This window comes from Astatotilapia calliptera, chromosome 9 (genome assembly GCF_964374335.1).
Source record: "Astatotilapia calliptera chromosome 9, fAstCal68.1, whole genome shotgun sequence".
Classification (NCBI taxonomy): domain Eukaryota; kingdom Metazoa; phylum Chordata; class Actinopteri; order Cichliformes; family Cichlidae; genus Astatotilapia; species Astatotilapia calliptera.
Window position 1 is genome coordinate 32,455,931 of NC_137430.1, and position 26,855 is coordinate 32,482,785.

Genomic DNA, 26,855 nt, shown 5'->3' on the forward strand with positions numbered 1-26,855 from the left:
TTGAAATGGGTAGAGTGTTCAAAAATCAGGCAGGTGGTTGTGTGGTCTGACTCGGCAGCTGTTCTTTCAAGTCTACAATCATTTTGTTCGAAGACAAGGCAGGGCATGCTGTATAGTATTCTGGAGACTATAAGCAGAATAAGGTGTTGTGGTGGCAATATTCACTTTCTTTGGGTGCCAGCTCATGTAGGGATCAGTGGAAATGAAAAGGTGGATAGGTTGGCAAAAAGAGCGTTGACTAAAAATAGGACTGAGATGGAAATTACAAGCAGCGGATCTGAAGCGAAAGGTATTGTTTGGAGGCAGGTTGTTCAGGAGTGGCAGAAGTGGTGGGATTCAGGGAGTACGGGCAGGCAATTGTATCATCTTAAGAGGGAGGTGGCAGTGAGTAGGTTGTATAGGGGTAATAGGAGAGATGAGGTGGTCATTACCAGGCTTAGACTGGGACATTGTGCATTAAATAAAACACTACAGATGATAGGAGAACATGAGACGGGGCTTTGTGGAGTATGCCAGGAGGAGATGGAGACAGTAGAGCATGTAATACTGCGGTGTAAGGGTTATGATGTGGAGAGGAAAGTTCTGCAGAATAGATTGAAGGAGCGGGGAATTGGGAAATTTTTGTTTTTGTTTTGTTTTTTGGATACAAATTGTAAACTCACTGTCTGACCCATACTCCGGAACAGTAGGAGGCGGTAATGCTCCTTTACGTTGGTTGCCAACCGCCGTTAAACACAAAGAAGAAGAAGAAGAGAAGAGGGCGGAGCAAAGTGTGTGTGCACGAGAGGAGCCGAGCAGAGAGAGCTGCTTTGTCATGAAACGGGAGTAAAGCAGTGAACTTAGAGGAGAGAAACAAACTAAAGTATCGATCATAAACCACTACCAACGTCCTAATCGATATCTGCATCGATCTGCCCACCCTTGTCTCCTGGATCGTAGCTGAGATCAGCGTGAACCACGTGGGTCTCTGCTCCCTGATCTGTTTCCTGTGTTTGGAAAGAGTTGCAGCTTCATCGCGGAGTTTCTCTCGGTTTGTGGGCTCATCTAAAGGTAAGCACCGAGCTAACTTTACTGTGAGTTCAGTTCATGTTGAGTTTAGCTCCTGAATGAGGTCTTCTGCTGCTCTCCTCGGTGTCTGTTCACAGTTTATTGTGAACACGTTGAGAGAAGAGTGAGAGAGTGTTTGGAGAAAAACACCAACTAATCATTAGCTCAGCATGCTGGGAGAAGTTGCAGCAGAAAAGTCTTTTCATTGTCCCTGCAGCTGTTTTTCTGCCTGCACCAAACCTCTACAGCCTCGTTTCTATTTGAAGTGATGACAGGAAACCAGAGCGATCTGCTGCAGTATCAGGGTCACAATAAACTTTATTGTCCAGCTGCTGTGGATGAACACGTTGTTTTTGTAGATCTGGGGTTTATAATAGCAGCAGTATTAATGAGACAAGGACAGCTCTGTCTTAACATAGTGAGTCCCTTTATTGGCAGGCCACAACAAAAAAAACCAGACGGTGCTGCATGAACCATTTAATTAGTCCCTACCATAACACCCATCCTCTGAGTATTCAATTCAGTTATATTTATATTTTTTATATATAGCACCAAATCCTCAAGGCGACTGTTGTTGTGATTTGGCTTCTAGGATATCTTCTTTCCGTAGTTTGGTTACTTGGTGGTATATGAGACTTGGGTGGGTGGGGGATTGTCTCAATGAGATAATATCGTGGAGAATTCCGCTCTGCTTTATATTGTCCCGTTTTCTTTCATGTCCCAGATCCAAACTTGATCTCCTGGTTGTAGTCCAGTGAGGTCTTGTGCTCTCTGTTGTTGAACCATTTCCACTGTTTCTATCTCTCCTCTCTCTCTTTTTTTCTTTTTTATGTCTCTCAGCATAGTGATGTTTATCCTGCCTGGTTTGAGGCAGGATGGAAGTATAGGGGCTGTGGTACGAAGTTTCCTCCCCATTAGAATCTCTGCAGGGCTATGTCCATTGGCAAGTGGTGTGGTGCAATATGCCATGATGGTGAGAGATGGGTCTGCTTTCTGTAGAAGGCTTTTTACTGTTCTCATTTCTCTTTCAGTCTCACCGTTTCTCTGAGGGAATCTCAGGCTGGAAGCGGTGTGGGCAAAGCCCCACTCTAGAGCAAACGTTGGGAAGAGTTCTGAGGAGAATTGTGGGCCATTATCTGACTTTAATTATGTTGGTATGCTGTGGCGTGCAAATACGGACTTTAAGTGTTCAATCATTGCTGCTGATGTGTTAGAAGACAGCTCAGGTATTTCTGTGTATCTTGAGAAATAGTCCACTACAACCAAATACTGGCTGTTACTCCAGTCAAAAAGATTTTGCAGTAGAGTTGGACATGTTTTATTGTTTCATCTCTGTGTTGCTGCTGTCTTATTTGTTGTTGTCTGTCCTCTATTTCAGGAAGGCCTGATGTGCATACAAGTCCATTTCATCTCTTAATGTCGTGTTAGAAACCGCTCTTTCTGGCACTCTGGCAGCACGTCTGCAGTTGCTGTGTGTATGACATGTGAGATGGTGAAAGAGAACCTCATTACCGTATTTTCATGACCATAAGACGCACTGTACTAAAAGGCGCAGTCTCAGTTATGTGTGCCATTACTGTATTTAACACACACATAAGGCGCACTGGATCATAGGGCGCATACAAGTACCGTATGCGTATTTAAAAATAAAGCGGGAGCAAACCTGAGTTCGGTACCTTACTCACATTTCTATTACCGGTAATCGTCATCATCAACAACACACAAGCATACAAGTGTGCATATTTAAAAATAAAGCAGGAGCAAAACAAAGTTTGGTACTCACATTTTTATCATCAATCAAACCCATCGAAGTCCTCATCCTCTGTGTCTGAATTGAACAGCTGCGCTAAATCTCCATCAAACATGCCAGGTTCACTTTCTTCACTGTCAGAGTCACTTTCCGTGCCGTGCGGCTCCTCGGAAATGATGCCGGCTTTTGCGAAAGCTCGAACAACAGTGCCAGCAGACATGTTAGCCCAAGCATCTACAATCCATTGGCAAATTGTGGCGTAACTCGCCCGGCGCTGCCTCCCACTCTTAGTGAAACTGTGGTCTCCATCGGTCATCCATCGCTCCCAGGCCGCTCGCAGCCTTACTTTGAATGGGCGGTTCACACCGATGTCCAGCGGCTGGAGTTCCTTTGTCAGGCCTCCCAGAATGACAGCAAGCTCACAGTTCATTTGTTTCACAAGTTTTTTCACATCGGCTGTGAGATGGGCACGCATAGAGTCACAGATTAAGAGCGATGGTGATGCGTGGAAAAAACCACCTGGTCTCCTTACATACACCTCCCTCAGCCAGTCTTTCATCATTTCCTCATCCATCCAGCCCTTTTCATTTGCCTTAATGATGATTCCTGCTGGAAACTTCTCTTTAGGCAAAGTCTTTCCCTTAAAAATCACCATAGGCGGCAGTTTCTGTCCATTAGCATGGCAGCCAAGCACAACAGTAAAAGAAGACTTTTCGTGCCCCGTTGTGCGTATCGCTACCGTGCTGGTCCCCTTCTTCTCCACAGTGTGACTCACCGGGATGTCAAAAGTGAGCGGGACCTCGTCCATGTTTGTGATGTGGCTGGGCTGGATGTTTTTGTCGCCGATGTGTTTGCTGCAGTAGGAGCGGAAGATGGCCAGCTTTTCCTTATAATCCGCTGGAAGTTGCTGCGCTACCGTAGTCCTGGTCCGGATGGGAAAATGGCACCGTTTCATAAAACGAAAGCACCAGGACGGACCTCCTTGGAAATGTTCAATGTTCATCTCTTCAGCTAGTGAAACTGCTTTTAGCCGAATGGTGACCGTCGAAACGCTTCTCCCGCTCGCTCTTTGCTCGATGATCCACCGCTCGAGTCTTTCCTCCAACTCGGGCCACCTCGCCTTATGTCCACGGAAACTCAGCTGCGTTTTCTTGACCTGCCGGAGCTCGTTTTCTAGCTTCCTCCATTTGCGAACCATCGATTCGTTAATCTTAAATTCTCTCGCCGCTGCTCGATTTCCATGTTCCTCCGCATAGCTGATGGCCTTCAGTTTAAACTGTGCTTAATAAACGTGTCTCTTTGCCATTTTCAGGGTTGTTAAAACAACGATGTTCCACATAATGCACATACCTGTTCTTTTATACAGGTATGTGCGATTGTCCGGTATATACGATCAACGCCCACACTTCACCCTTTAGCGTTCTCATGGTGTTCTCTACTACGTCCTCCTTACAACACACAGGGCGCACTGCGCTATAGGGCGTGCCGTACTTTTTGAAGAAAATCTAAGACTTAAGTGCGCCTTATGGTCGTGAAAATACGGTAATCTCATTCTCAGTCTTTGTACTCGTGGCGGTAGTTCATCTAAGTTCTTGGAGACTAAAAGTAGCTCTAAAGGCTTGTGATCTGTCACAACATGAAACTTGATGCTGATGAGAAAATCACTTGCACGCCCAGGTTATGGCTAATAGGGCTGCCAAAAATGATTCTTTTGATAGTCGACTAGATTATTTTTGCGATAATCACGTCATGCATCCATTGGATGGAAAATGAACTGCTATTTGCACCAGCATGCATCTGCTCTTATATAATTATCATTAGCTTATAGTGTTTAAAGTATGTGCTAACCAAAAATAAAGACAAGCTGACAGTTTATTAAACTTTTAATGAAATTTGCAGATTGCCTCTGTGGAGTTCAATAACCTCAGCCTCCTGCTTCTTGCTGTCTAAAAAATAGCAGGACACTGGAGTAAATTCTACCATCTTACCCTTCTGTTTAACCAGTTTTCTGTTTGACGTTTATTCAGCTGTGTGAAAACTGTAACTTTAATCTCAGCCAAACCGATTTACCAAACGGTAACATTTTTACAATAATCTTTATTCTACACGAGGTAGTTTAGATGAACAGAAATTTGAAGCATTCTTTACTGATTTAAACCTGCCACAGCTTTCTACTACTGACCAGCAGATTATAGATGCTCCAATTACAGTGGAGGAGATTACCCGTGCAATTAACAGTATGCCACTTAATAAAGCTCCAGGATTAGATGGGTTACCATTGGATTTCTATAGAGCATTTGAGGATATGTTAAGTCCCCTGTTGCTTGATGTTTTTAATGAGGCTTTTAAAGTAGGCTCATTACCTCAGTCAATGCACTCTGGACTTATAACATTTATTCCTAAAACTGGGAAAGACCCTTTAGACCCAAGTGGTTGAGCCCCATATCTTTGCTGAATTCTGACCAAAAAATCTTGTCAAGGGTCTTCGTGGGTCGATTAAAAGTAGTAATGGCGAAAAAATTATATATATGATTCAGTATATCCAAAAGTGGCCCTATTGCTGGATGCTGCTAAAGCTTTTGATTGTGTTGAGTAGGATTATTTGTTTAAGACAGACCTTCCCAAAGTGTGGGGCCCGCCCCTAGGGGGTCACAGAGCCATTGCAGGGGGAGAGCGGTATGAAAAGGGGGGGAAAAAACAAAAAAAACCAATGTAAAAGCTGAAGATAGAGACAAAATACTGTTAATCTGACTACCTGCCATTCTGCAATTCATCTCCTGTAAACAATAACGTGGCGCACAGCGTGACGTGAAAAAAAGGCACATACCTTTGACCTCTGTATTCCTTGTCCACACGTAAACAGAAAAAAATGAGTTTTAAAAAAAATCTGTTTTTGGTGATTCGAAACGCCGTTTACGTGTGGACGAAACAGCTGCGTTTTCAAACATACCCGTGTAGGTGCGGACGTATTTGGAATTTCGATGGTTAATAGTCAACATAAGCTTCTATGATATGCAGATGATCAGAGATGGGCAGTAACGCGTTAAGTAACGCGTTACTGTAATCTGATTACTTTTTTCGAGTAACGAGTAAAGTAAGGGATTACTATTGCAAAAACGGTAATTAGATTACCGTTACTTTCCCGTAGGAACGCTGCGTTACTAAAACCGTGATTTTTTTGCAAGAATGTCTCATGACAATGACGTAAGCGAGTGCGACGTTCGTGGCAACAGCTGTGTGCAGATCAACAATGAATAATATATCGAGTGCGGGAGAGAGCATGAGTGTGCAGCGTTTAAAGCATGGAAGTACTGACCTTACTTTGAGTTTGATTCCATAAAAAGTGACAAAAACATTAGCGTCCATCGTGCGTGGGAAGAAAAATTATTTTTACAGCGAAAAAAAGCCCTAAACTTCCAAACAAGCACCGAGTGCACAACGACGTAATGGGAAACTCACAGAGAAACTCGCGGATTCTTCCACTGACCGCTGCGGCACACCTGCACCAGGGCAACCCTCCGCCTACCCCAGTCCTGCTATACAGGTGAAAATAGAGCAACAGGACCGCTGAGTCTTTGACTTTATTTATTTTCTGCTGTGTTTTACTTGCATCTATTTGAAAGAGTGAGTGTAAACACAAAAAAAAAAAATATTTTATGTGCTGGAATGTGCAGAAAATAGGTTTAAATATTTAAAAAAATTTCTTCCAGTCAGAGAATGTTGCATATAATTAAATTTTTGCTTGATGCATAAAGTTAAAAGATTAAAACTGATAAAACAAGTTTTAAAAAGAGACTTTTCCATTTGATTACATTTTGTATGATGGATTATGCAGAAAAAGTAGAATTGGGCTGAAAGATCTATCGCTTTATCACCTCTTCAGGTTGTAAATCGTGTTTTTAAAAAGTAACTAAGTAACTAAGTAATTAATTACTTTTGAAAATAAGTAATCAGTAAAGTAACGGGATTACTTTTTTGGGAAGTAATCAGTAATTAGTTACTGATTACTTTTTTCAAGTAACTTGACCAACACTGCAGATGATATGTTGTTACTTATGACCCAGTCTGGGAAGTCAATTCCAGCCCTATCAGAATGTATAGAAAGCTTTACGCTGCTTTCAGGGTATTGCGTCAACTGGGATAAATCAGAGGCAATGTTTGGGTGGTCTGTGAATGGTTTGAGGTATTTGGGGATACAAATGACCTCAGATTACACTAAGATGGTCTGAGCAAATATGGAAGAATAAAAATGGAATTTGGTAGATGGTCCGGAATACGTCTCACAATATGTGGTAAAATGAGTTGTATTAAGATGATGACTGCACCCATGATCTTTTATATTTTATCCAATATTCCATTACACATTCCAGATAAGTATTTCAAAGATCTAGATTTTTTGATTCGGCAGTTTCTTTGGGGTAGCTCACCACATCGTTTAAGTATTAAGAAACTTCAAGCGAGTACAAAACAAGGAGGTTTTTCATTGCCTAATTTCCAGTGGTATTATTGGGTGATGGATGTGAAACGACTTAGAGCTTGGTTACCTACTGCACCAGTTAAACCCATCTGGTCCCATATGGAGACGGAAGTTAATGGCGGTATTTCTCCTTGGAGGGAGCTGTTTGATACCAGTCATAAACGTACCCATCCTATAATTGCAAATGCAAAGACATTGTGGTGTAAATTACATAGGGTGGGTCGCTGGGACTTTATTAAATCTCCTTCGGCATCCTTATGGGGAAATAAAATAATTTTAATTGGAGGGACATCGGTTGACTGGTTACAGTGGTGTAAGGCAGGCATCCTTAATGTATCAGATTTATTTGATTGTGGGACTAAATGTTTTTTAAGCTTTGATAAAATTGTGGAATTATATAAGTTGCAGCGTAATCAATTCTGGAGATATGTCCAAATACATAGTTCATTATCAAAGTGGTTGGGAACCTGTCCTGTGGGCAGCCCTGTGGAAGTCCTGCTCTCAAGACCATTACCTCTAAGATTTATCATTTATCGCAAGAACGGTCGGCTGACCCTCTCCTTAAAGTTAAGGGCTACTGGGCCCAGGACATGGCATTGGCCATATCTTCAGTTGAATGGGATTCATGTTTTCAAAATGTTAATACTAGTTATAAAGAAACAGGCAGTAGATTTATTCAACTTAAAATAATCCATTGGTGGCATCGAACACCGCAACAATTGTATAAATGGAACCTGGCCTCTACGGACGAATGTTGGAGATGTGATGGTCAAAATGTTTCGATTTTACATATCTTATGGAGCTGTTCGGGACTTCGGAATTGGTGGGAAAATATAATGGAGGTAATTTTCAGTGTTTTGAAAAGGAGATTTGGTATCTCACAAAAACTGTCCATACTTGGCATTTTCCAGTTATACAAAAAGATTAGGCCAAAATGCAAAACACTGTGTGACGGAAAACTAACACTGCACATCACTCTCAACACACCATCCCCACTGTCAAATATGCTGAGGCAGCATCATGCTCTGGGGGTGCTTCTCTTTAGCAAGGACAGGGAAGCTGGTCAGAGTTGATGGGGAAATGGATGGAGCCAAATACAGAGCAATCTTGAAAGAAAACCTCTTGGAGTCTGCAAAAGACTTGAGACTGGGGCGGAGGTTCACCTTCCAGCAGGGCACCCACCCTATACATAAAGCCAGGGCAACAATGGAATGGTTTAAAACAAAACCTATCCATGTGTTAGGATGGCCCAGTCAAAGTCCAGATCTAAATCCAATCGACAATCTGTGGCAAGATCTGAAAACAGCTGTTCACAAACACTGTCCATCTAATCTGACTGAGCTGGAGCTGTTTTGCAAAGAAGAATGGGCAAGGATTTCTGTCTCTAGATGTGCAAAGCTGGTAGAGACATACCCTAAAAGACTGGCAACTGTAATTGCAGCAAAAGGTGGTTCTACAAAGTATTGACTCAGGGGGCTGAATAATTACGCACACCCCACTTTGCAGTTATTTATTTGTAAAAAAAAAAAAAAAAAAAATGTTTGGAATCATGTATGATTTTTGTTCCACTTCTCACAAGTACACCACTTTGTATTGGCCTTTCATGTGGAATTCCAATAAAATTGATTCATGTTTGTGGCTGTAATGGGACAAAATGGGTAAAAGTTCAAGGGGCCAAATACTTGTGCAAGCAAAACTGGTGATCACACTGATAATGTGGTCCCATTCAGCAAAGTGGGCCAAAAAATTGCATAAAAAGCTTAATATCTCAAAGTATAAAAGTTATGTGCACCAGAAGATATAGCAGGCATTAGCAGAAGGAGCAGAACAGTTTAAAGTGTGAATGGTGAAAATCAGATGAAAACTGAGGGAGTAGTTAACCAGCAAATGTCTGAGCAACTAGAATAAGGTAGAACTAGAAAAGTTGCATTTCCTGCGAAAATCCAGTGTGAATGCCGTGTAGTGGAATCTGAAAACAGCAGAAGAAGGAGAAACCGCTGAAAAAACACTGCGTAGAAGCTGATTTTTTTTTTTTTTTTTTTTTTTTTTTTTGAAAATATTTTTATTGAAAAAAGAAAACAGTACTTGCAGTTACCGAAATACAATCAACCTTTCTTAATTTTCCTAATTAACACATATATATATATATATATATATATATATATATATATATATATATATATATACACATACATACACACACACACACATACACACATATACACATATATATATATATATATATACATACACATACACATACATACATACATACATACATATACACACATATATATATACACATACATACACACACATACATACATACATACATACATACATGAAAAGAAAAACAAAAAAAAACAAAACACAACGCCCCCCCCCCCCCCCCCCCCAGTCCCACACAGATCAACACAACCATCAAACATATTAGAGGAATATAACAGTAACAAAAGTAGATTTAAACAGGCAATACCTCTAGACTAGCAAAATAAGAGATAAAGGGTTGCCACTTGTGAAAAAATTTGGCTGTGCAACCTCTCAAAGTATATTTAATTTTTTCAAGTTTTAAAAAAAACATGACATCTTTAAGCCACCGGGAAATAGTAGGACACTTAACAGACTTCCAATGCAACAATATTAGACGTCTCGCTAATAGGGATGTGAAGGCTATAATATCCCTTTGTGTGGAATCAAGTGTAAGTGAGCGAGCAGGAATCCCAAATACAGCAATCAAAGGACAAGGATGAAGAGTTACCCCAAGAACAGTTGACATAATAGCAAAATACCTTGTCCAGAAACCTTGTAGCTCAGGGCACAGAAAAAACATGTGGCTAAGGTGACAAGGAGAACCATGGCATTTATCACATTTATTTTCCACTTCTGGATACAATTCAGAAAGTCTAGACTTAGAGAAATGCACCCTGTGTATGACCTTAAATTGAATAAGTCCAAGACGAGCACAGGAGGTGGAAGATCGTACTCTCACTATAGCCTGTTCCCAAGACTCCTCATGTATTCGAAATCCCAGTTCTTCTTCCCATGTACGCTTAAGCTTAACATTAGAGTGGTTACTAAAAGACAGAATAGCATCATAGAGTTTCGAAATGGTTCCTCTGTGATGAGGAATAAATGATAACGTAGTTTCCCACTGCTGTTCTGGAGGCAAAGAGGGGAAATTTGGGAAACACTTAGCAACAAAATTTCGAATTTGAAAATAGCGAAACAAATGGGTAACAGGGAGATTGTAACGAGAAGACAAGTTGGGAAAACTATCGAAAACACCATCCACATATAAATGTTTGAACTGTTTTATACCCTTGTCACACCACACTGAAAATGTCAAGTCCAAAAGTGAAGGGGGAAACAAATGGTTGTCGCTTAGAGGACCCGAGGAAGACGGCATTACAAAATTAAAGTGACGTCTAAACTGAAACCAGATTTTGAGTGTGTTAAGAACCACCTGATTATCAGTGTACAGAGAGGGTCTCACGGGTAAAGAGGAATAGAGCAAAGCCGGTAAAGATGAGCCCTTACATGATGATAGCTCCAATTTACACCACGAGGAACCAGAAGATTTTAGCCAGTAGCAAAGTTTATGGATGTGAGCGGCCCAGTAATAGACTAAAAAATTAGGTAATGCAAGTCCTCCACTAAATCTGCATCGCTGCAGCAAAGTTTTAGAGACCCTAGGTGGCTTCCCTCCCCAAATGAAAGAACCAATAATCTTGTCCAGTGAAACAAAAAAATGTTTCGGCAAAAATAAGGGAATTGACTGAAATAAAAATAAAAATTTTGGTAAGATGTTCATTTTAACAACGTTAATCTTACCGATTAAAGAAAGGGGGAGATTACCCCATCTTTGAATATCAGATGTGACCCTAGATATAAGAGGAGACAAATTTGCTGATTGAAGGCCAGCTAGAGAGCGAGTCACGTTAATCCCTAAGTACTTAAACCCAGACGGACTGAGACGAAAGGGTAGATCGGACTGTTGAAGTTGACGTGCTGCCGTATTAACAGGAAAACACTCACTTTTCCCCAAATTCAATTTATAACCTGAAAACGAACTGAAGTTCTCCAGAATACTTAAAACAGCAGGGATGGAGCATGCCGGGTCAGTCATATATAATAACAAGTCATCCGCATACAATGATACTTTATGTGTAATTCCATTACGGATGATTCCCCTGAATACAGAAGAAGATCGCAATGTAATAGACAGAGGCTCGATGGCAATGGCAAAGAGTAAGGGAGACAAAGGGCAACCTTGACGACAACCACGACCCAGCGCAAAATAATCAGAGTAAACATCATTAGTATGAACACTGGCTTTAGGGGACGAATAAAGAAGCCGAATCCAGGAAATAAATTTATCACCAAAACCAAATTTCTCTAAAACTGCAAACAAGTACTCCCACTCCACCCTATCGAAAGCCTTTTCAGCATCTAAAGAAATCACAAGTTCAGGAAGTTCAGATAGACGCTTTGAGTAAATAACATTAAAGAGTGTACGGGTATTAAAAAACAATTGCCGTCCCTTTATAAAGCCATTCTGCTCTTCAGATATAATTCGAGGAAGCACATCCTCAAGGCGAGATGAAATTACTTTAGCCAATACCTTTGCATCGGCATTAAGCAGAGATAATGGCCTGTAGGAACCACAGGAGGTTGGGTCCTTGTCATTTTTGAGAAGGAGCGCTATGGTTGCTTGTGTGAGAGTAGGTGGTAATGAACCGGTTTCCAAGGATTCGTTAAACACAGACAAAAGCAATGGTGCCAATTTACCAATAAATGTTTTATAGAATTCAATTGGAAACCCATCCGGGCCCGGGGCTTTATTAGACTGCATAGCTGTAATAGCTTTTAATACTTCTTCAACAGATAATGGGGAGTCCAATTGCCCCGCATCATTAGCACCAATAACAGGGTTTGAAAGATTATGAAGAAATGCATTCATTTTAGCTTTATCCGTGGGAAATTCGGACCTGTACAACAAAGAGTAAAATGTTTTAAAGGTAGAATTAATTTCCAAGGGATCTGTAGTAATATTGTCATCAGAGTGTTTAATAATGGGGATCACACGCGAGGAGGCCTGACGTCGTAACTGATGTGCCAACAAGCGACTAGCCTTGTCACCATATTCGTAATATGAGCCACGACTGCGTAGTAATAAGTGCTCAGCCTCTTTGGTTGACATAAGATCAAATTCTGCTTGCAAATCAAGGCGCTGCTTCAGTAATTCTGGAGAAGGGTTCAGTGTATAACTTTGATCAAGGTTACTAATTGCAGCTATAAGTTCTTTAAGCCTGGCATTAATCTTTTTATTAGCACGGACAGAGTAAGAAATAACTTGACCTCTCAGGTAGCATTTAAGAGTCTCCCATAGCAGAGAATATGAGACAGAATCATCCTGATTGAAGGACAAGAACTCCTCAATAGAGCCTGAAATAAATTCACAAAATTCTTTATCCGCCAGAAGGAGAGAGTTAAATCTCCAAAGTGGAGGGCTACGTTTATGGGTAGAAAGATGAACATCCAATAGCAGAGGAGAATGATCAGATATTACAATACCAGAATAGTCGGAAGAATTAACACATGAATTAAGAGTTCTGTCGATGAAAAAATAATCAATCCTGGAATAAGACTGGTGGACCTGAGAGAAGAATGAAAATTTTTTGATTGAAGGGTTGCGAAATCTCCATGGATCAACAAGATCATTCTGTTTCATAAAATCTGAGAATGTTTTAGACATAGATGATTGAGTCAAATTACGAGGACTAGATCGATCCAGAATTGGATCAAAAACACAATTCAGATCACCACCAAGGATAAGCAAATGTGTATTCAGAAAGGGGATGTTACTCAGCAATCTATTAGCGAATTCAGCATCATCAAAATTCGGGGCATATACATTTACCAACAAAACCTTTTTCTGCATTAGGGTACCAGCAACAATGATGTATCTACCGTTCCTATCAGCGACAACATTGGTCAAAGTGAATTGAACTTTCTTATTAATGAGAATGGCCACTCCTCTAGCCTTCGAATTAAAATTTGAGTGAAAGACCTGACCTACCCAAGGGCAATATAACCTATAATGATCCTTAATGCGAAGATGAGTCTCCTGTAAAAATGCTATGTCAGAATTTAGACGTTTCAAGTGAGTAAAAACCTTAGATCTCTTAACAGGGTTACCCATACCTCTGATATTCCAACTAATGAATCTAAGAGGCATACCTGACCCAGCAATGCTGGGGTCTATATTTCCATTAACCATTTACAAAAAGGAAGAGGAAAAAGACCAAACCAAAATGCCAGTGGCCATGAAGAGCCGAAATGGGACAGCCCCCCCCCCAACCCAACCCTGAACACAAATACACCCCCAAGTCTCCACAGAACAGAACAAAGGAGACAGCAGTGTACCCCCAAAGTAGCAAAAATGATTCACCAAAGTGACTGGACTAATTGTTGTCTAAACAAAAATAAAAGCGAGAGAGGGAAAAATAACCTCTCACCAACTTCTCTACAGCATAACAGTGTGCGCGTAACAGTAAACATGTTTTTTTTTTTAAAAAGGAAAAAAATAAAAAGGAAACCAACCAACCAAAAAAAGATCACAGTACAAAATATGACTTCCTCAGAAGGAGAACTTTCCAACAAATCACCGAACGTGCATAAAATTTAAAAAAAGACAAAAAACAAAAACAACATACATAAATAGATAAACAATTAAAACAAAAACAACCAAACAAAAAAATAAATAAATAAAAATTTAACAGAAACGAAAAACAACTCAGTCCTATGCAAATCAATGCAGCAAGCTTGGAGAAGATTGTGCCGGACCGGTCCGAAGTTCAAGAGTATATTATATGATCCAGTTTCAATAAATAACAATGAAAATAAAAGGAACCAGCACACCAACAGTACAATAACCAGCACAATGGCCTAAGAAAACAATGCACAGGTGGCGTTAAACCTAAGGAGAGCGTGAACCCTTAGCAGCATTACAGTGTCAAACTGAGGAGCTAACGAGGCTCACCCAGAAATCAAAGTTTTGACATAATCACTGGCCTCCTCTGCCGAAACAAAGTCCTTCTCGACACCCTTATATGTGATGCGGAGTCGCGCTGGATGAAGCAGGCCATACCGAACACCGTCAATGCCACGGAGTTGCTGCCTGACCGTGTTGAATGCAGCACGAGCCCGTGCCACCCTGGCGGTGTAGTCGGGGAAGACTGAGATGGTCCGATCTCCAACTTTAATCTGTCGGCGTTCTCTAGCACGTCGTAAAATGTCGACACAGTCAGTGTGGTAATGAAACCTGCATACAATGGCTCGTGGACGGTCGCCAGGCTTAGGTGCGGGTTGGAGGGTCCTGTGCGAACGATCCAAAAGCGGCTCCTTCCCCAGATCAAATGCTTCTTTTAGCAAGGAAGCTACGGCGGCAGTGGTGCACGTGTCAGGGCCCTCCGGTACTCCCACTATCCTAACATTGTTGCGCCGCGATCTGGACTCCAAATCTTCACACTTACTTTCCAGCTTGGCTACATGAGCTGTGAGACCCTTGATAGTGTTTTTCATCTCAGCTATATCATCAGAGCAGACAGTAAGTGCGTGCTCCATCTCCTTCACCGTACCTTTTAGCTCAGACATGGTAGCGTCATTTGCAGCTTTATCGATCGCCAGCTGCGTCTTCACCGCCTGCAGGTCGAACTTAATGGTAGACAAAGCATCACCCAGAGTATCCTGAAGTTCCTTTTTAAAGATGTCGGCGATATCTTTCCTCAGCGAAGCCAGCAACTCGACCTTGAGAGCCTCAACATCAGGATTAGCTTGACATGTGGGGGGCTTTGCAGGAGACGACGGCTCACTCGAGGGTGTGGTCGCGGTTTGCAAACTAGGCCTCAGTTGTGTCTGAATAGTACTGCGGGTTTTAACATTTTTTGCTGCCATTTTACGCCGGCCCGAGTAAAACTTCTCAACAAGACAATCCACAAACCAAAACAGGACTGAAAATACGGCCAAAACGCGCGAAGCTGATTTTTTTCCTGAAAGCTGCTGCATTCACACAATAAAGAATAAAGAGAAACAGGAACACAATCGTGTGAATGCCTCACGGCATTCGCACTTCTGCTGTTTTAATTGTGTGAATGCCGTGTGGCATTCACACAATTAAAACTAAGTAGCTGCCACCATAGATGAAAACTGGAATTGGCTGAGCCACGCTATGAATTCTGGGATAGGTTGGTCACGAAGAATACACCTGACCCATCCTTCAAATCTAGTGAAATGAAGCACGCATTTGTCGACTGCATTTGGAGAAGTCTTCTAGTTTGGACAGCCTTTGTTATCACCTACGATACTGGAAACTGCTTCTTCTTCTTTGGCGTTTAACGGCAACTGGGATTCTTGTAGATGTAGTGCTGCCATCTTCTGTTTCAGTCCGTTAGTACACTCTTGAATCCTACGTATTCCTGTGTCTTTCAGGATCTTACAAAGCTTCAAAGGATGCGTCAACTATTAAATTAGTTGTCAGCAAATTTAATAGTCGAAGTAATCGTGACTAGTTGACAAATCCTGGCAGCCCTAACGGCTAATGCCTCCTTCTCTATTTGAGTATATCTTTGTTGTGTGGGGGTTGATGCTTTTGAAGTGAAGGTCACTACCTTGGTTGAGTCTTCCTCTTGTTTCTGAAGTAGCACTGCTCCCAGTCCATAGGAGGATGCTTAAGGCTGATACTGTTGTTTGTGCTTTGGGACTGTAGACTGCCAGGTACTCAGTACTGACTTAATGCTGTCAAACACTGTTTGTTGAGCCTCACTCCAACAGTACTTTTTTGCTACGGAGTAGTTCTCTCAATAGCTGTTTTTTCTGCTTGGTGGGGAAACATTGCCTTGATGATTAACCATTTTCAGAAATTGTCTCGCTCCACTTACATCAGCCTCCATGTTGCTGACCATGTTCACTTTTTCTGGGTCTGCTTTGACGCTTGTACTGTCAATGATCTGTCCAAGGAACTTGATCAAGGTTTTTGCAAAGTCGCATTTCTCACTTTTCAATGTCACACCTGCTTTTGTGAACCACACAAGGACTGCGACTAGTCTCTTGTCGTGCTGGGCCTGTGTGTCCAAAATGTCATCCATTTGGCAGACAACTTCGTCCAGCCCCTCCAAGACTTGAGACATTCATTTTTGAAAATGCTCAGGAGCTGAAGATATGCTGAAACAGAGTCTATTGAAACAATACCTTCCAAATGGCATGATGAAGGTTGTGAAAAGAGCTGACTGCTTGGAAAAAGGTATTTTCCACAATTCTGAGTTAGCATCGAGTTTTGAGAAGAACTTCGCGCCTTCTAGCTGTCCTACGGTGTGCTATACTGATTGCAACATGTGTCTTTCTCTTTTCACAGAATTGTTACGTTTGGTCAAGTCAATACACACACTTCTTCTCTGTTTGGTTTGGGTACTGGAAAGATTCCTGCACAGCAGTCAGTAGACTGCTACACTCTGGAGATTACCCCTAACTCTTCTATACAAGCTAGCTCCTTTTTGATTTTAGGCAGTAGGGAAGTGGGACCCTTCTTGGGGTCAACAGGTAAATGGCTTAGCATCTGCTTTAAGCTCAATTTTGTATTCCCCCTCCATTTGTCCTAAACAGCTAAGTAGCTTCAAAAAGTGCTGCTTTACCGCCTCTGCTGAAGGGAGTGACGCTGCTTCTATTCTGTCCACTAACCCAAGCTCTACACTTGTTGGGCAGCTAAGTAACCCTTGTGTCAGGTCTGCTACTACATACACAGTATTGTAGTGTTGCCCGGAGTACTCAGGTTAGCTGTAAATTTCTCTGTAACTGCTAACTGCTTTCTTTTGTAACTGCTTTTTTCTTTCAGGCAAGACTGTTACGTCCGCTCTTTTGTCAATTTTGAGCCAACAGGTCTATATTGTTAACTTTTTTTTTAGTCATCCATGCATCCTCAGTTCTATCAGATGCTACTGTGCTACTTCCCTCTCTTCAATGTCACCACCTGCTGCCCATATTTCTCCCAGTGCCCCCGACCTGCACACTCTTGCATAGTGACCTTTCTTTTTACACTGATTGCAGACTACCTCTTTGGCTGGGCACAGCTTTTTGCTGTGAGGTGTTGTCTTTCCACATCAATTGCATTGCCTTGTGTCATGTTTCATGTTCCTCTCTGTGTTTTGTGGCACAGTCTGTTCTGGTTTGAAATGTTTTATCTTTGCTAATGATGTCCACGTTGCAAGGATTCTCCTGCTTGAAGTTGTTTTTAAGAAGATGCTGGTGCTTCTTAACAAGCTCACTTTGGGGAATCCCTATCACTGCTTTTTCTAACATGAGCTCTGCATCCACTTGCAGTTCCTCCGAGAGCCTCTTGTCTCTCATTCCGACAGCGAGTCTGTCAATTATCATTTCACTGTACAGCGCCCCGTAGTCACAATGCTACGCCAAGGCATATAGGGATGTAATAAACCGATCTGCCGTCTCTCCCACTTCTTGCTGCCTTCGGTTGAACTTTTCACGTTTAAAAGATAATGTTTCTTCTGACTACAAAGTGTGCCTTAAGTTTGTTTTTGAGAGTGTGGTACTCACCTCCGTCAGGTTCATTGAAGTGATCATGTCTTCAGCTTTATAGCCCAATGAATATATTAGAGAACCAAGGCTGGCCATTATTCTAACTCACCCTGGTGTGTGATGCTGTGCAGCTTCCTCACAGAAGCTGATGTCACAGGATGTCACAGCATCTCTATAATAATCCAAACTGTTAATAACAATCCTGAAAACCTGCCAGTCGGTGCAGTCCAGACACAACTGCAGATTCTCCACAGCCTCATCAGTCCACTGCTTCAGTGTCTTCACAAAAGCTTTAGAGAGTTTCAGTTTGTGCCTGGTTGCAGGGATCAAGTGAACCATGACATGCTCTAAGAATCTTGACGTAGTGTCAGGTAGGGCTGCCACAAACGATTATTTTGATAGTCGACTAATCACCGATTATTTTTGCGATTAGTCGACTAATCAGATCATGCATCCATTGGACGTAAAACGTGGAGCTTATTGCACCAGCAGCATCTGCTCTTATATAACTATCATTAGCTTACAGCTTTAAGTGTTTAAGGTATGTGCTAACTAAAAATAAAGACAAGATGATAGTTTATCAAATTTTAATGAAATTTGCAGATTGTTTCGGTGAAGTTTAATAAACTCCTTGCTATCTAAAATATAACGGGACACCGGAGTATATTCTCGAGCATCTCACACTTCTGATAATCAGCTGTCTGCTTGACGTTTATTCAGCTATAAAAAAAAAACAAAACTATAACTTTAATCTCAGCGAAACCGATTTACTCAGGAACAAATAAAATACTAAAAAAAAGCCAAACAATAACATGTTTAAGTTATCTAAGTGACTTATATATCATGTTTAACCTGAGTAGCGAAAGACGGCGGTGGGTTTGAAAACGATTTGCCGGGAGTCCGGTGTTCCCACGGGCTCTAGTGAGCCTTGCCCCCGGCTAGCTATTGAAAATATGTGGTGTCTTGATAAACTGAGCAGATATTTGAGGTTTCCACAGCTACATTCTCGCCTGAAAATATGTTAAACGTTTATTTTGTGACCCAGAAAGAATAATAAGAGTAATATTTGCCATTGTTGGAAACTGAGCTGGGCTGCGCTATGAATTCTGGGACAGAGCTACCTCTTTTTCGGGGTTTAACGGCAGCTGGCATCCTTGTACATGCAGTGCTGCCATCTTCTGTTTCAGTCTGTTATTACACTCTTAAATCCTACTACTTATTCCTGCGTCTTTTGGGATCTTACAAAGCTTCAAACGACTCGTCGACGATTTTGATTTTCGACGTAATTGTGACTAGCCGACTAATCGTGGCAGCCCTACTGTCAGATGATGACCCTCTTACTATCAGCTCACCTTCAGTTTTTCAAAGTTTTTATCCAATTTGTTTAATAAAATCTATGAGGTTCAAATGAAGCACCAAACTAAAGTTATTCAGTCAGTGGAGGTTCAGTAGTGCAGTTTCTCATCACTGTCGTTAACTGGAGGCTGACACACTGACTGAAGATATTTAGTTTGAGTGGATTTGAGCTTTCCATCTCAGCTTCTTTTGGTCAAGGATGAAATACATATAAATATATTTTTTGTTCCAGCTGATCATCAGGAGGAGACGAGCCATTTAGACTCAGCTCAGCCACTACAGAGGAAACAATGACTTCAACCCAAAAGGTGAGCAAGAATATCTCTGTTATTGAAACTGTGTGCAGGTTACAACTCTCATTGTAGCTCATAATTGTAATGTGATAATATCAGCAGAAGGTGGCAGTAACCAGTGTTGGTCAAGTTACTTGAAAAAAGTAATCAGTAACTAATTACTGATTACTTCCCCAAAAAAGTAATCTCATTACTTTACTCATTACTTATTTTCAAATGTAATTAATTACTTAGTTACTTAGTTACTTTTTAAAAACACGATTTACAACCTGAATAGGTGATAAAGCGATAGATCTTTCAGCCCAATTCTACTTTTTCTGCATAATCCATCATACAAAATGTGATCAAATGGAAAAGTCTCTTTTTAAAACTTGTTTTATTAGTTTTAATCTTTTAACTTTATGCATCAAGCAAAAATGTAATTATCTGCAACATTCTCTGAGTTGAATAAATGAGTTTAACATTTAAACCTATTTTCTGCACATTCCAGCACATAAAATAAAATATTTTTTTTGTTTACACTCACTCTTTCAAATAGATGCAAGTAAAACACAGCAGAAAATAAATAAAGTCAAAGACTCAGCGGTCCTGTTGCTCTATTTTCACCTGTATAGCAGGACTGGGGTAGGCGGAGGGTTGCCCTGGTGCAGGTGTGCCGCAGCGGTCAGTGGAAGAATCCGCGAGTTTCTCTGTGAGTTTCCCATTACGTCGTTGTGCACTCGGTGCTTGTTTGGAAGTTTAGGGCTTTTTTTCGCTGTAAAAAATAAGTTTTCTTCCAACGCACGATGGACGCTAATGTTTTTGTCACTTTTTATGGAATCAAACTCAAAGTAAGGTCAGTACTTCCACGCTTTAAACGCTGCACGCTCATACTCTCTCCTGTACTCGATATATTATTCATTGTTGATCTGCACACAGCTGTTGCCACGAACGTCGCACTCGCTTACGTCACTGTCATGAGACATTCTTGCAAAAAATCACAGTTTTAGTAACGCAGTAACGCAGCGTTCCTACGGGAAAGTAACGGTAATCTAATTACCGTTTTTGCAATAGTAATCCCTTACTTTACTCGTTACAAGTAACGCGTTACTGCCCATCTCTGGTGGTAACACACCTACAATGTGTTTGTTGACATCTTTGATTCCACTAATGGAGTTTCAGTTTGTTCCACGACTGCATTTCACTCACTGCCTCTGTTTGTATCTCTGTCACTGCAGGACCAACATGGAGCGAGAAGTCAGCGCTCTCAGGAGGCCGACAAACCTCACAGAAGAAAGGGAGAGAAAACATACAGCTGTGAGGAGTGTGGGAAGGATTTTGCCTGTTCTAAACACTTGAAAACACACCAACTCATCCACAGTGAAGTTAAAGTGTACAACTGTGACGAGTGTGGAAGATCTTTTACTGATCCTGGAAACTTAAAAAGACACCAACTCATCCACAGTGAAGTTAAAGCATGCAACTGTGACTTGTGTGGAAAATCTTTTGCCCACACTGGAAGCTTAAAAACACACCAACTCATCCACAGTGGAGTTAAAGCATACACCTGTGACTTGTGTGGGAAATCTTTTGCCCAACCTCGAAACTTAAAAGCACACCAGTTTGTCCACAGTGGAGTTAAACCGTTCACCTGTGATCAGTGTGGTAAAACTTTTGCTCGCAGTAGCCAGTTACAGTGTCATCAGGTTACCCACTCTGGAATTAAGGCATACAGCTGTGACATTTGTGGAAAAACTTTCAGTCGTGTAGAGACCCGAAATAAACACCTCCGCATTCACACTGGACATGACGTTTGGTGCTGTGATCAGTGTGGCAAACTGTTTACAACACATGCACGGTTACAAAACCACAAGTTTACCCACACTGAGGAGAGACCTTATAAATGTGACCTGTGTGAGAAGACTTTTAAATCTCCACGTTACCTGAAAGAACACCAACAGATCCACACCAGGAAGAAACTCTGCAAGTGCAGTTACTGTGAGGTATGTATGTATATTCTTGTCTTCTAATTTAAGACTGACTGTTTGGATCAACTCTGCTCATTAAATTATGTTCGCATGTAGTAATTCTACTGGACTCAATGGCATCTACTGGAATTTTGAAAACGTCAGTAAAGAACATAATAAGTCTTCAAACTAAGAACAATCATTACTGTAACTTTGTATCCATATTTGAGGATTTACAGTTGCACTTGTTCTGATTCATTATTTAAATTATTTGTAATTTTCAAATCTCAACAGGACATAAAAACTTTATGCCAGGGGTGTCAAACTCATTTTAGTTCAGGGGCCACATGGAGAAAAGTCTATTCTCAAGTGGGCCGGACTGGTAAAATCATTGTATATACTAACTTAAAAGTTCAAATTGTTTTCTTTGTTTTAATACGATCAACATAAAAATAAAGCTAGAGCCTGCGGACAGTATGTTCAAAATAGTACAGGCACAACATAGCTATTAATTACAAAACACCTCAAGTTATTTGAAAATTCTGAGGACTAAGAACACACAAGCACACAGTGCCTCAGTGATTCACAGAAGTATATCACAGATCACAGAACTACATCAGGGTGTCTCATGCAGCACTTTCAGTGGGGTTGCATAGTTTATTTGACTCCTAATACCTGGCATCTTTTAGCTTTCACCAGCTCATCAATATCAGGCTTCACATCCTGAGCGGCAGCTAACTTCAGGATGTGATTCGAGTGCCTGTGCGTGAGCCTTGAGCGCAGTTTTGTTTTATTTATGCTCACTACAGAGAAAACTTGCTCACAAAGATACGTGGTTCCGAACATGCACAACAGTTTTGCAGCGAGGGCTGTCAAGTTGGGGTAACCTGGCAAGAGATTCTGATAGAATGTGTTCAAGCCAGCTGCGGCAAATTTGCCCTTCAAATCCGAGTCACACTGCAAGTCTATTATTTCAAGTTGGATCCTGACAGGCAGATCAAAGGGATTCACGGTGAACAGCGAGCAAAAACCTTTGAAGTCTTTCTCCAGTTCACCAAAAATCTGAAATCGTTGATCAAACTAGTAACAGTCCCGTTATTTTATCTTTAAACCGCTTCATATCTGCCACACTTTGGAAGTGAGCTGCATCACCACCAGCGAGCTGCGTCTCCCACAATAACAGCTTCAACTTGAAAGAACGTATGCTGTCATAATACTGCGTGACAACGTGCAGCTGTTTGTTCAAGTTATTCAGGTCCTCTGTAACATCCACCATAAATGCAAGGTGCTGCATCCATTCTGCGGAATGAAATTCTAACACTGGTTTGCCCTTTTCTTCCATAAACTGTTCAATTTCTTCTCGTAAATCAAAGAAACGCCTCAGCACAGCACCTCGGCTCAACAATCTTGCCTCAGATGTGGTCTTTCTCTCTGAGAAGACTGTCAAACTGACGGTGATTGAGGCTTCTGGATCGGATGAAATTAACAGTTTGGATGACCACCTTCATGACGTTATCCATTTTCAGTGACTTGCAACACAAAGCCTCCTGGTGCCAAATACAGTGAAAAGTCCAAAAATCACGTCCTCCATTTGCAGATTGCACTTTATCTCTGAACTTTTTTACAACGCCTGCTTTGAGGGCGCACCATCTGTAGCCAGGCTAACAGCGCGCGACCAGTCCACCCTGTCCAGCGCGCCGACGAGTGCAGTGAAAATATCAGCTGCGGTCGTTGTATCTGTCATCGGTACCAACTCCACGAACTCCTCGGTGACGGTCAATGTGTCATCAACTCCGCGGATGAAAATTGCCAGTTGTGCAACATCTGTAATGTCCGTGCCTTCATCAATTGCAACTGAAAACACAATAAATGACTTTATTTTTGGCTTCAACTGGCTGTCCAAATCCGCTGAAAGATCAGGAACCCTGTCGGCAACTGTGTTTCTTGTCAGGCTGATATTTGCAAAGGCCTGGCGCTTTTCAGGGCACACAATCTCCGATGCCTTCATCATACATGTTTTTACAAATTCACCCTCACTAAATGGTTTTGAAGCTAGTGCAATTTCGTTAGCAATGAGGTAGCTAGCTTTCACTGCAGCATCACTGATGTCTCGGCTGTGAGTAAACACAGACTGCTGTTTCTTCAGACCCGCCAACAGTTCATTCACCTTCTCTCTTCTCCGCTGTCCTTGAAAGTTGTCGGCATGAAGACTCACATAGTGGCGACGGAGGTTATATTCTTTCAGCACTGCAACATGCTGGGAACACACCAAATATACAGCTTTCCCATTCACTTCTGTGAATAAATAGGAGGATGACCATTTTTCTTGGAACACTCTGCACTCTGCATCCACTTTTCTCTTTTTTGACAGAGACATATTGGGGCAATAAGGGTGCCAAAGCACATCAGGTTTAAATTTCGCGGGCAAAACAAAGTAGCTCACAATTGCTATTGCGCCATCCAATGGACACAATTGGAACAGCAGCTTCTTTATTGAAAAATTGCTGCTCATTTTTATACTTTACAAAATCATCTCACGGGCCGTTTTAAACCCGTTTGTGGGCCTGATCCGGCCCGGGGGCCGTACGTTTGACACCCCTGCTTTATGCACAGCACAGGTGTCCAAACTTTTTGTAAAAAGGGCCAAATTTTATAAAGTGAAGATGCACGGGGGCCAGTGGTTGCTTTTGACATTTTTTCTTCATAACAATGTTACATGTAAAGACAGGGTGGGCCATTTATATGGATACACCGTAATAACATGGGAATGGTTGGTGATATTAAAGTCCTGTTTGTGGCATATTAGTATATGTGAGGGAGCAAACTCATCAAGATGGGAGGTGACCATAGTGGCTATTTAGAAGTCGGCCATCTTGGATGCAACTTTTGTTTTTTCAATAGGAAGAGGGCCATGTGACACATCAGATTTATTGGTAATGTCAGAAGAAAAACAATGGTGCTTGGTTTCAATGTAACTTTATTCTTTAATGCATTACTTTTAATAGTCTATAGGTTTTACTTACATTTCCTCAAAGTATGGTGAGCCTCTGTTTGCAGCCAGGGTACCAGTGCTTGTTGCTGTTCCTCTACATCAAAGACAGTTATTGTAGCCCAGTAAGCTGAGTGTTATAATGTAAACAGAAGAAATGTAATTGGACGTTGGCAGAGATGCTCTTTATTTCAGGCAACGTTCAGGATGATAAAGTTGAAGGAATTCCCTGACTTACTCTGTCTTTGTGTCTTTGTTTAGAAGCAGAGCGACACAGATGGATCCACTTCTCAACCCTGTCGTCACTGTGGTGGTGGGAAAGACTTTCGATGTGACCTTTGTGGAAAAACTTTCACTCTGCAACGAAACCTAAAAATACATCAACGTAGACACACTGGAGACAAAATGAACTACTGCAAAGAATGTGGGAAAGGCTTCCCCACGTTAGGTGATTTAAAAAAACACGAACTCTTCCACAGTGGTGTTAAAAAGCACATCTGCGACCAATGTGGGTCATCCTTCACCACTGCAGGTGAGCTTAAATGTCATAAACGAGTCCACACAGGAGAGAAACCATACAAGTGCAGACACTGTGACAGAAGCTTTTCACATCCAGGGTCTCGTAACAAACATGAAAATAGACACATGGAAGAGAACTTCAGCTGTGACCAGTGTGACAAGAGTTTTAGGAATCTCACTACATACTCCGATCACAAACGATCCCACGTTTCAAATAAACTCTTTCACTGTTACCAATGTGTAAAAACGTTCACTTCATTATCTGCTCTGTGCAAACATCAGCGTCATCATGAAATCACTCCCATCTCTGGATCACAATGAATCTGAAGATCCTCTTCTGGTTTCTGGGTCAGACTTAAAATCAGATCAGGCTCCACAGAGTTCAGCTGGAATCTGCTGCAAAAAGTGTCAGCTGATGTCAGACTTGGATCTGATGATGTAGCTTTGATTTCTGGACCTGCAGGAAGTAATCCTGAATGTTTAATTTGGGAAGGTGTAAGTAAAGATATGCACATCAATTTTCCTTCTTTTAATTTTGCATAAATAAGATAAGATAACCTTTATTTGTCCCACGCGTGGGAAATTTTATTGCTCTAAAATGTTATCCCTCTTACATTCAAATAATTTTCCTTCAGGAAACAATAGTGTTTAGCAGTAGTGCTTGTAATATAAATCTATAGAAATATATTTTACATCCAGTTACTATTACAGCAAAAGTTCAAACTTCATGTTTAAAGAAGAACACTGCAATAATCTAATCAGTTCAATATTTTTCTAGTTTTATATTTTCATTGTTTTTGAAGTCTTTATTTCTATTTTACTGTTTAAAATTCTGTTTGAATCTGAATTGGCTTTGGCTGCATTTCAATGCAATAATTTATAAAGAAATTTATACCACAAGGTGGAGCAGTGAGTCTATTTATGCTTTATTTAATCAAGCAAAGAACACATTCATATATACAGTGTTGGCCTGCAGAGGGTAAAGTATTTTTAGAAAATTTGGATAAAGCATCAAAGAACTGTTAGAGATTAAAGTTCTCAGAGGACTGTTGTTTGTCAGCTCAGGGCTTATTTCTAATTGGTTCTTTAATTGTTTAGTGTGAGGGACATGAGTGATGTCTCTGTCAGCAAAAGAACTGCAAAGCTGACAGTGATAAAGATGCTAAAGAAAACCTTTAAAACATTTTTTCAGTAGTCAAATGAATAAATCAGTTTCTATATTCTTATTGTGCAGTGTGGAGGTTTTTTTTTCTTCTTTTTGTTTTTTCTTGAAGGATAAAGTGTCATGGTCCTGAGTCTGAGGACTCAGTGTTTTGTGTTTCCTTATGCTTTTGTTCATTCCGAGTATGTATTCTGTTGTGATTTTGCCATTTGTTAGGTTTCTGTTCTTTGCCTGGCTGCTCCCTTCTCTGTGTTCCCTCTGTCTGTCCATGGTGTTATTGTGTCTGCTCATGAGTCTGCCTGTCAAGTTCAGTGTCCTGTCTGGTTCTCTGTGTCTGTTAGTTTCCTGTTTTATTCTGAAAGTTCATGTCTCATGTCAGTGTGTTCAGTTTTACCTCTCCCTGTCTCGTTAGCCTAATTGCTCCCAGCTGTGTCTCCCTCCTGTGGCCCATTCCCTGATTACTCCCTGTGTATTTAAGCCCTGTGTTTTCCTGTGCTCTGTCACGTCGTCTGTTTAGTTCCATGTCAGTCTGCATTATTCTGTTACCCGGTATTCATTCTGCGTCTCTCTGCCATCTCTCTTTGTGCATTTTGCTCCTCCTCCCGTGAGTGTCTGCTTTAAGTTTTGTTCTTTAGTTTTCCCAGTTTAGGTTTGTTTACTCCCTGCTCTGCTCTTCCTGTTTTGTCACCTTCTCACTGCTGTAAATAAAAACTCACTCGCACCCCA

At 41.2% G+C, this 26,855-nt stretch overlaps 1 protein-coding gene across 1 annotated transcript; it reads left to right on the plus strand.

The window, feature by feature from the left end:
- On the plus strand, positions 1 to 26,855 carry LOC145431189 (uncharacterized). The gene is made up of 4 exons (XM_080306776.1): positions 1 to 1,050; positions 19,453 to 19,528; positions 20,731 to 21,495; positions 24,710 to 26,855. Exons 2-4 carry the CDS (start codon positions 19,511 to 19,513, stop codon positions 25,286 to 25,288), a joined length of 1,362 nt encoding a protein of 453 aa, XP_080162902.1. The 5' UTR covers positions 1 to 1,050; positions 19,453 to 19,510; the 3' UTR covers positions 25,289 to 26,855.